A 10,534-nucleotide genomic window follows, 5' to 3' on the forward strand; every position below is an offset into this window, starting at 1 on the left:
ACATTTTCTTCTTCGTCGCACGAAAAAACGTTGCAAATTTGACTGCTAGAAATTCTTTAATGAAAAAAAGCATTTCAATAGATCTCAGCTCACTTTGATTGATCGCATGTGAGAGGCAACAAACTAAAATATTGGGGAATAACTAATTTTGCATTGTGTGTCATAAAAATCGCTGATATTTTTATTAATTTGTGTTGGATAGGACGAGAATAGACAATTACGACGAAGCAGCAACATACCCTAACTGAGTGACAAAGGGGCCCCGAGTGAGATTGGACAAGTAATGGAGCTAGTAATTTATAAATGCACTACACATTATTCTTTTACACCCTGTATATTCACGCATTCACGCCTCTCACGCCGAGGACCCGGGTTCAAATCCCAACCCCGCAGAAGTCGCGAATGACCCAAGCTGGTTAAAGTGACTATAATCTAACAAAAAAAAAACCCGTATATTTATCGCCTCATAAAATTATTTAAACATTTTATTGATAATTTTCTCTGTATGTTGATTAGCGCATTACACAGACACATTGAGTGGCAGTAAAAATCTTATTTTATGACATAAGTACCAGCAACCAGCTTTTTTACAAACGTTTTCTAGTTAAAAGCTTCAATTAATAATAATCTTGAAACATGCATATCTAGTATTACACTAGATTTGCATTTCACTGAAACTAGATCTAGAAGCCATTTTGTGTGTCCATGTGCCGCTTAACGGTACCTGTTACGTTCGGATTCGCGTCACAAGTATATTTTGACGACTTTATAATAATCGTATATGAGTCGGTTAAAGTATAACTTTGATCGACATGTTTGTATGTTCCACCATAACTCCCGAACACCTTGACCGTTCTCCACCAAACTTGGCACACATGTTCTTTGACATAAAGCAATCAGCACTGGCGGGTTATCAAGGGGGAGGTCCAAAGAAGTAGAAGAGGTAGCGTTTCTCTTGCGTTTAGAACGATTGCAATTGCGCAAGTGGTTGGGAGATAAAAAGACGGGGGGTTGGGGAGGGATTTTCTCCTCCGAGGAATATATGAAAAAAATGTTTCTCTTCCGTTATAGGCATTGCATACAGTTGCATAATTGGCTACATGATAGCTCCACCGACTGGACATAGTTGTGTGTGACCCATGATTGTGGACTGACTGTACGAAGATTTAAAACGATGATGAAGTGGCGCTGACCAATTATCGCGATCAAAATTAGCAACATTGATTCCAGGAGACCGAATGAAAAAACTGTTCAGTTTTCAGTCGCAAGCGGTGCTATTCTATGGCCGCATCTAAAAAAGGAAATGTTGAGTCCTCGGTGCTTTATCTGTCAAAAAACTGTGACTAATTTTGTCAGGATTCGTACAACGAATTTTGAGAGAGGCACTTACATTGAAATGATGATTTAAACAAAAACCCGAATTAATCCACCTGGCGGCGTGACCTAGCCTTTCTACTGCCACAATAATCATTATTTAATTTCTCAGGAACATCTATAATTAACTTGACTATATTTTTAAATATCCGTTCCGTATTCCTCAAAATCCTTATTTGCCAGTAAAATTCACAACGTATTGCGTAGAATAATTATATTTTCTTTCTGTTGGGGCTTACCAGATAGCTGGTGGAGATCCGGAGGATTTTCTTCCGTGTCTAACGACACGGCCCAGAAGTTGCCGATACGGTAGAATACCTGCTGCTGTAGATTCGAGTGCCACCTTTCCAAGTGGCTAAACGGCTTACAAAATAGCGATCACCTGGATGATATCACACAGAGCACAGAAGAACTTCACTTGAATTCGAGTGGAATCTTTACACGCGATCGATAGGCTTAACTGTTGCCTAATTTAGCTCAATATAGCACAGACACATTATACTGTGGTTGACCAGTGGCAGATTAAGAATTTTCACATTCGAAATAAGGAGAATAAAGCGATCCGTTTACTTTGGGGTTTATTACGTAACTCCTTTGTACAAATTTATCGGTGGTGGCCTAATGCCTATCAGTGCTCGATCTTCGGATCGAACGATCGTGCAGCGAGAGTGTGTAATCATTCTCACGCTCTTATCAGTGACGAGATAAATCTTTTAGATCTATTTCGTGTTAGGGATGTCCATGTTAACTTAAGCCTATTTCTCGATTATCTATATCATTATTGTTTTAGTTGGTTCAATTTAATTTAAGTGTAGGTAAGGTTTAAATATAAGTATTTTTAGATTGATTATAAGCTAAGTTTAGTTAGATAAACTAAGTAACTGTTAGATTAAGATTTTAGATTGAAGTATTTATAGTTTTACATATTTCAATTTTAAACACTCCGGCCACCTTGAACTAACTATGGGTTGGTTCAACACTATTTACACTATTTACAAATCTCTTTCTTCGTGGTTGCCTGGAGAACGAAAACAGCAACACGTGACTCCTCGGCTCACTTCGTGTATTTCCGCAAGTAATGGATCATAGAAGTTGTAGAAAAACTAGTAAACACTCAGGTGTTACTCGTCGACAGCTGGGAAGAAAAAGACCAAGGTAGATTGAACGGGTACAGGTAAGGGATTGGAACCGCAATTACCTGTTTGATTCCCACGCAGACATCGAGCATCATTTGGCATGCTCTACCAGGTCTCCTTCACGGTCAGCAGAGTTTGGGAAGTCCGGAACTGGAAGCAATGCTATTTTAGCAACGGGTCTGATAACGGCATCTGACGTTGCTGTTTTGAGGGTGACCACACGGGTTATGCCATCCTTGCCAGGATGCGTTTTCAAGATTTTTCCGCGGGGCCATTGAAGTGGCGGTAAATTATCGTCCTTGATGATTACAATTCTGCCAGGCTCGATGCTAACGGGTTGCTTGCAGCCCTTGGTGGCTCGTGATTGAAGCTGTTGGAGATATTCCGGATACCATCTTGACCAGATTCTTTGAAAGCGTTTCTGCGTCACTTCCCAATGCGACAATCGGTTGTCTGGAACGTGTTGAATGCTGCGCTCAGGAACAGATTGAAAGCTGGTTCCAATCAAGAAATGCCCTGGTGTCAACACTGCCAAATCGGATGGGTCGTTTGGGAGGGGTGTGAGAGGTCTAGAGTTCAGACACATTTCAATTTGCGCAAGCAGGGTACACATGTCTTCCTGTGGAACATTGGTAGTGCCAATTTCTCTCAGCAAATGGGTTTTGGCGGACTTGACGGCTGCCTCCCACAAACCGCCAAAGTGGGGAGCCCGTGGAGGGATGAAACACCATTTTATTTCATTGTCCATAAGCCAGTTCAAGATCTGCCTTCGGTCGTTCAGATTAACCTTCCACATCTCGAAGATTCGATGAAGTTCATTTGCTGCTCCCTTAAATGCGGTGCCGTTGTCGCTGTGAATCTCACACGGTTTACCACGCCGGGCAACGAAACGGCGCAGAGCAGCTAAAAACGCTTGGGTGGACAGATCGGAGACGAGTTCAATGTGTACGGCACGTGTCGCAAAGCACACAAAAATGGCAATATATGCTTTCACTGGAGCTCGATTTCGGACTGGTGATTTCAAGTATACGGGGCCACAATAATCGATCCCGCTAACGGAGAATGGTCTGGCGGGCGTCACTCGGGATGACGGCAAGTCGGCCATACTTTGTTGTACTAACGTTGGCCTACATCGGAAGCAGGTATGACACTGGTGATACACACGTCGGACAAGATTGCGACCATTTAGAAGCCAAAACCTTTGGCGGATCGTGGCAAGAGTCAGCTGCGGGCCGGCATGTAGTAGACTTCGATGGTAGAATTCAACTATAAGCATTGACAATCTGTGGTTTGCTCGGAGTACAATCGGGTGCTTGGCGTCGTCTGGAATATTGGCATTACTGAGTCTACCACCAACCCGTATGATGCCTTCTTTAGTCAGGATTGGATTTAACCATGTTAGTGGTGAAGATTGTGAAACACGTTTGTTTGAACTGAGGTTTGCTAATTCATTCGGGAACATTTCACGCTGTGCCAGGCGACATAATGCTATATCTGCTTCTTGCAGATCAACGGTGGATAACGTTTCAAATGGATCTAGTTTGGTTTGTTGTTTGCACGCTCGAAGTGCGCGAAAATATCGCATGCAGTATGCGATGGTACGGCGAAGTTTTGTAAAGCTGGAGAATCGACTAAAGAGTTCCTCAGCGAAGGGCTTGTCGGTACTTACTACCGGTATGGCGACGACGTTACTTCGTGCTTCTGGCATTACGATAGGATTCGGAGCTGGTAGGTCTGTGACAGGCCATTGTGTTGGTGGCAGGGATAACCACTGAGGACCGTGCCACCAGAGCGGATGATCAAGAATTTCGGAAGGATTTACGCCGCGGGATATAGCGTCAGCTGGATTACACATCCCTGCAACGTGATTCCAGGTGTAGGCTTCGGTGGTAGCCTGAATCGACGACACTCGATTGGCTACGAAGGTTTTCCAACGAGAGGGACTGCAGCGTAGCCACTGGAGGACTGTCAACGAGTCTGTCCAGAAATAAACTTGTGCACTGTGCGATATCTTCAGCGAATGTTCTACCTTCTTGAACAGGCTAGCGGATAAACTAGCGGCGCACAACTCCAAACGGGGAATAGTTTGCGGTTTCGATAAATGAACTACTTTGGATTTCGATGTCAACAGGTGAACCCGAACTATTCCAGCGGATTCAGATCGCACGTAGCAGCAGGCTCCGTAAGCCTTTTCCGACGCATCGGAGAAGAAATGGAGTTGGATAGTCGCCGCGTTGACCAAGGATACAAAGCGTGGTATACGAACATTAGTGATGACGTCTAACGTTCCATGGAATTGCTTCCATTCTGACTGCAGTCGAGAAGGAAGCGGACGATCCCATTCGTAAGAATTGCCATCATGCATTTTCAATGCCCACAGGCGCTGCATGAACAGCTTGGCAACCGTAATGATAGGGCCTACTAACCCTAGTGGGTCGAATATTCTGGCAATATACGACATAATCAATCTTTTTGTTAGCACGGAAGCGGGAAGTGGCATCTGTACTTTAAAGCGAAAGGTGTCATTCCTCGGTTCCCACGTGAGTCCTAAGGTAGAAACCGATGGCTCATCGTGGAGATCTACAACTGGAGCAACGGCTAAATCCTCTGGGGGTACTCCGACAAGAACTTCGGGTGTGTTCGACGCCCACTTTTTCAACGGGAAACCAGCTTCAGCCAGCATCGCCGACAGGTCACGTCTGAGTTGGATTGCGGATTCTACTGTGTCCGCACCAGACAGTAGGTCATCCACATAAAAATCACTCCGGATTGTTGCAGCGGCTCCTGGATACTTTTCTTTGTTGTCAGTTGCAACTTGAATCAGCGTACGGGTCGCCAAGAACGGAGAAGACGTAAAGCCATACGTCACGGTTTGCAGCTCATACGTCGAAACGGGATCTTCTGGTTTATAGCGCCACAGAATACGCTGGTATGGGCGGTCATTCGGATGGAGTAGGATCTGCCGATACATTTTTTCGATATCGGCTACGATGGCAATGGAATGAATGCGAAATCTCATGATGATAGATAGTAGATCCTCTTGGACAACTGGGCCAGTTAGTTGTTTGTCGTTCACAGAGAACCCACTAGACGACTTGCACGATGCATCGAACACTACACGCGTTTTAGTTGTTGTGCTCGATTCTTTGAACACCGGATGATGTGGCAAATAACTGTGTGGTACGGAATCATCTACTGGGTCGCTAATTCTCCGCATGTGGTGCAGGGTTTCATATTCCCTCATGAAGTGGTGATACGATTCCTTAACTGACGGATCTCGCTCTAGCCGTCTTTCGAGATTGAGAAAACGGCGTTCGGCGACTGAGCGTGACTCTCCGAGTGACACGAGTGGATCATGGGTGAGTGGTAAGCGAACGATATAACGACCCGACGATTCGCGAGTGGTGGTAGCAGTATATAGATTTTCACACTGAGATTCTTCGGCAGAGTAGAGGGTGCACGGCTCGACGGTCTCTAGTTCCCAAAATCTCTGTAGAGCTTGTTCTAGATTACGATCTACGGTAGTTAGATGACAGACTTGAGGAATTTTTGTGGTTTGGACGGATACCGGTCCAGCAACGGTCCATCCAAAAACGGTCTCAATTACGAGCGGTAATCCTTCTCCTAGAGAGGATTTGCTACCAGTATGTAGCTCATGGTAAACTTCTCCACCAATGATCATATCGATCTCGGTTGATGCATGGAATCGGGGGTCTGCCAATTCAAGATTGGGAATCATCCACGTGGATGTATCGATGGGTACGGTAGGCAGATTAACCGTGGGTCGTTTCAAGATTAGAAACTCAAGCGTTGTGGTGTACCTTTGAGATCGAGAACGTATGGTAGCAGTCAACTGTCGCTTGACCTGCTTTGTAGCTTCACCGATACCGGCGACAGCAATGTCCACTGTTGTGCGACGGAGATTGAGTGCGTTGGCAAGCTTCTTGGTCATGAAGTTGCACATGGATGCGGAGTCGAGCAGCGCTCGAGCGGAATGTGACTGGCCGTTCTGGTCTACAACCAGCAGGGAAACGGTTTGCAACAGGACTATTCCTTGGGGTGATTGAACCGATAAACTGGCTTGGGGAATCGGATTCGCTGATCCGGAATTCATAACACTGGACACGGATGCAATTGGTTCTTGGATTCGTTGGTTTGGCAAGATTGCCGGCGTTGAAGAGATCTTCATGGGTGCTACCTCGTGCAGCAGAGAATGGTGCTTTTCATGGCAGGTGCGACAATTGAATTTGGACGTACAGGTCTTAGATTGGTGTCCAGAGCGGAAACAATTCCAACAAAGGTGTTTCTGGGAAACCAACTCTCGTCGTTGGCGTACGGGCATCTTTGCAAACATTTGGCATTGGAACAGGAAGTGTTTCTCTGAACACGCGATACACTGGGGTGCATTGGGGACTTTAGCGGTTGCATTCATTGCTAATTTAAATTGCTTCTTCGGATTCGGAAAGGAACCGGCCACCTTGGTAAGGCCGGAATGGGATGATCTTTGTTCTAGATCTGTGACGAATGATTTTAACATTCTAGCTCGCTGGTACAGGAAATCAATTAACTGTTCGTAGGTAACATCTTCATCTTTCGACGTCATTTCTTCCCACGCTCGTAGGGTAGCAGGGTCTAACTTGTAGGACAGTAAATTCACTAACGGGGTATTCCAGTGGCATATGGGTTCTCCAAGCTTCGCTAACGCCTTCACGTGTCTCTGAAATTCATCTACCAAGTCATGCAGCTCCTGAGAATCTTCCTTCTTGACCGGTGGGAGGTCATAAATTGCTCGAAACAGCTGACGTTTCAAGTATCGTTTGTTGTCATAACGTTTTAGCAGGGCATCCCAGGTTGAAGCATAATTGTCCGCGCTGATGTCCACCGATTCGAATGGCTTTCGAGCCTCTCCCTCCAAAGACTGCAACAGGTACTGAAGTTTTGCCACCGTCGGTATATCTGCATTCGAATGCACCATGGAACTGTACGTATCACGGAAAGACAACCATCGGGAAAAGTCTCCGTTAAACTTGGGTAAATCAATTTTCGGTAATCGAAGATGGAACGCTGACGATGATGTAGAAACATTTTGCATGACGGTACTATTCATCCCTGGAGGTGTATCATCACCGCGTTTCATCAGCAAGAAACCCTTTGTCTTACAAAAACGTGTTTCGAAATCAGCTCGCTCACTTAGGTGCGTCTCAAAAGTCTCAACGTCATCATACCGTTCGATCGATTCTTGAATCTCGATGAATTGCCTATAACTTCGATCCAATGCCTCTAAGCGGATAGGAATCTGGAATACATCGGCTTCATCATCAAACTCCGTCACAAACTTTTCGACGGAATCTCGAACAACGAATAGCGCTTTCCGTTTTCTTATGCAATCAGCCAATTTCCTTTCAGCTGCCATATTGCACTAATACCACACTACCACCACAGATTGACTAAACGAAACGAAAATGTCGGAAAACGGCACGTGATCGATAACGAAATATCCTTCCCGGCGCGTCGTACCGTTTTCTACACGGCGGAAAATGACACAAATCGAACGATTTTACTCCTTCCCGTCGCGGTGTGCCACTTTCTATAAACGCAATTATCGAAAAATAACACCAATCGAACGAAAAATCCTTCCCGTCGCGGGGTGTTACTTTTTACGCGGACGATTGACCGATGGATGGCACGAGAATCGAACGAAATCTCCTTCCCGACGCGACGTACCACCCACGCGAATGCTTAAACCCACTCACCACCACCTCAATATGTGCATGCAAATGAAACGCAAGAATGTGCTGTATAATTTATTTGCAATCAGCAAGAGTTGCGCACTTATCAGTATTGGCTCACCGTCCTAATACTGGCTGATCGATGCAATCGATCGGTATCAAAATGGCACCGATATGGCTTGGTTTAATGCCATAGAATTCACCGGGTATTGTTCGATGCCGGCGCGTCACTTTGCCACGAAATGAAACTGGTGTACTCACCGTGCGGGTCCTTCTGGTCGGGGGTCCCTCCGATCCGGTTCGAAGGACCAAATGTTGGGGCTTACCAGATAGCTGGTGGAGATCCGGAGGATTTTCTTCCGTGTCTAACGACACGGCCCAGAAGTTGCCGATACGGTAGAATACCTGCTGCTGTAGATTCGAGTGCCACCTTTCCAAGTGGCTAAACGGCTTACAAAATAGCGATCACCTGGATGATATCACACAGAGCACAGAAGAACTTCACTTGAATTCGAGTGGAATCTTTACACGCGATCGATAGGCTTAACTGTTGCCTAATTTAGCTCAATATAGCACAGACACATTATACTGTGGTTGACCAGTGGCAGATTAAGAATTTTCACATTCGAAATAAGGAGAATAAAGCGATCCGTTTACTTTGGGGTTTATTACGTAACTCCTTTGTACAAATTTATCGGTGGTGGCCTAATGCCTATCAGTGCTCGATCTTCGGATCGAACGATCGTGCAGCGAGAGTGTGTAATCATTCTCACGCTCTTATCAGTGACGAGATAAATCTTTTAGATCTATTTCGTGTTAGGGATGTCCATGTTAACTTAAGCCTATTTCTCGATTATCTATATCATTATTGTTTTAGTTGGTTCAATTTAATTTAAGTGTAGGTAAGGTTTAAATATAAGTATTTTTAGATTGATTATAAGCTAAGTTTAGTTAGATAAACTAAGTAACTGTTAGATTAAGATTTTAGATTGAAGTATTTATAGTTTTACATATTTCAATTTTAAACACTTTCCTTGGGTGCGTAAATACTTGTAAGCGTCATTTATGTTATTTGATGAACACCTTATTTAGTTTTATAATTTATTTTAGATAGGGTAGATTTTTTGTTGTTGATATTTTGATATTAATACCATGCGTTCAAAAGTTAGCATCTTTGAAAAACAAGAGTTCAGAAAAATTATTATTATACTTCGCTTTTGAAGAAAAAGGATATCTACAACAAAATGATTAATCTCAAAATTTTACTATTAGTTTGCTTGGCTTCAATTTTGCAATATATCTGAATTAGAAAAAATAACTGAATAGAATATTAGATATGAATAAGAGAAATTGAACTTTTTCTTAGCTGGTGCTCCTTAAGATAATTATTTTTGCATGAAAATCAAAACTTGAGCTTCTTTTGAATGTACTTTCATGAAAAGATAGTCATTAGCTTGATCGCATCGTTTTTACAATGTTAGAGGGTTAGGAAAACAAGATGAGGTCGAAAAATAGTGCAAAAACTGCGCCATAAACATGCTTGAGAATGAGAAATATGATCGATATGATTTCCAGTGCTTGTCATTTTTGATTTATTTATTAAAACATGATGCATGACATAAGACATCTGTCCTTTAAAATGTCACTAACGAAAACAAATCTTACAAAGTTACTACCGTGCAACGTTTACTTCCTATTTTTCATATAACATTTCTAAGCTCTAGTATCTATGGATTGAAAAGAGCATATATTGATGCGCAAAATTTGTTTGAAATTTGTATAAATTTATTTGGAAAAATCAACTCACTAGTATTTTGATCCTATACACCACTATACTTATATACTTAAATTAACTGCTTTTCTCCGCTTTTTGCTTTTCGTGTACAATTGTGAGTAACAGCAAGTGAAGAAAATGACAATTGAAATTTAAAATCAAAGAAAAGAAAAAACTTTGCAATTGAATCCCGCTATTTAATATTTATTTGCGACAGATACGTAGTTCGCCTACGACATGCAGGCTTCATCAGTGTCTTATTTCAAAGCGTATATGTATCTGTCGCGAATAAATATTAAATAGTGGAATTTAGTCGGTATAAGTTTTTTTCTTTTCTTTTATTTCAGAGTTCGTATTCTACTAAGAGGCTTCAAAAACTTCTGACTATTGACATGTTTCTCACTTTTCTTGAATTTCATTGCAAATTGTCATCACATACACATACATACATACATACATACATACATACATACATACATACATACATACATACATACATACATACATACATACATCGCACA

General features: G+C 42.8%; 1 protein-coding gene across 1 annotated transcript; it reads right to left on the minus strand.

Moving 5' to 3' along the window:
• Positions 1 to 2,601: 2,601 nt before the first annotated feature.
• On the minus strand, positions 2,602 to 7,923 carry LOC128736463 (uncharacterized). The gene has a single exon (XM_053830946.1). It carries the CDS (start codon positions 7,921 to 7,923, stop codon positions 2,602 to 2,604), a length of 5,322 nt encoding a protein of 1,773 aa, XP_053686921.1.
• Positions 7,924 to 10,534: the final 2,611 nt, after the last annotated feature.

This window comes from Sabethes cyaneus, chromosome 2 (genome assembly GCF_943734655.1).
Source record: "Sabethes cyaneus chromosome 2, idSabCyanKW18_F2, whole genome shotgun sequence".
Taxonomy (NCBI): Eukaryota; Metazoa; Arthropoda; class Insecta; order Diptera; family Culicidae; genus Sabethes; species Sabethes cyaneus.

Excerpts from the sequence above, each read along its gene's own strand:
- LOC128736463 (XM_053830946.1), bottom strand. The coding sequence starts at position 7,923 with ATGGCAGCTGAAAGGAAATTGGCTGATTGCATAAGAAAACGGAAAGCG.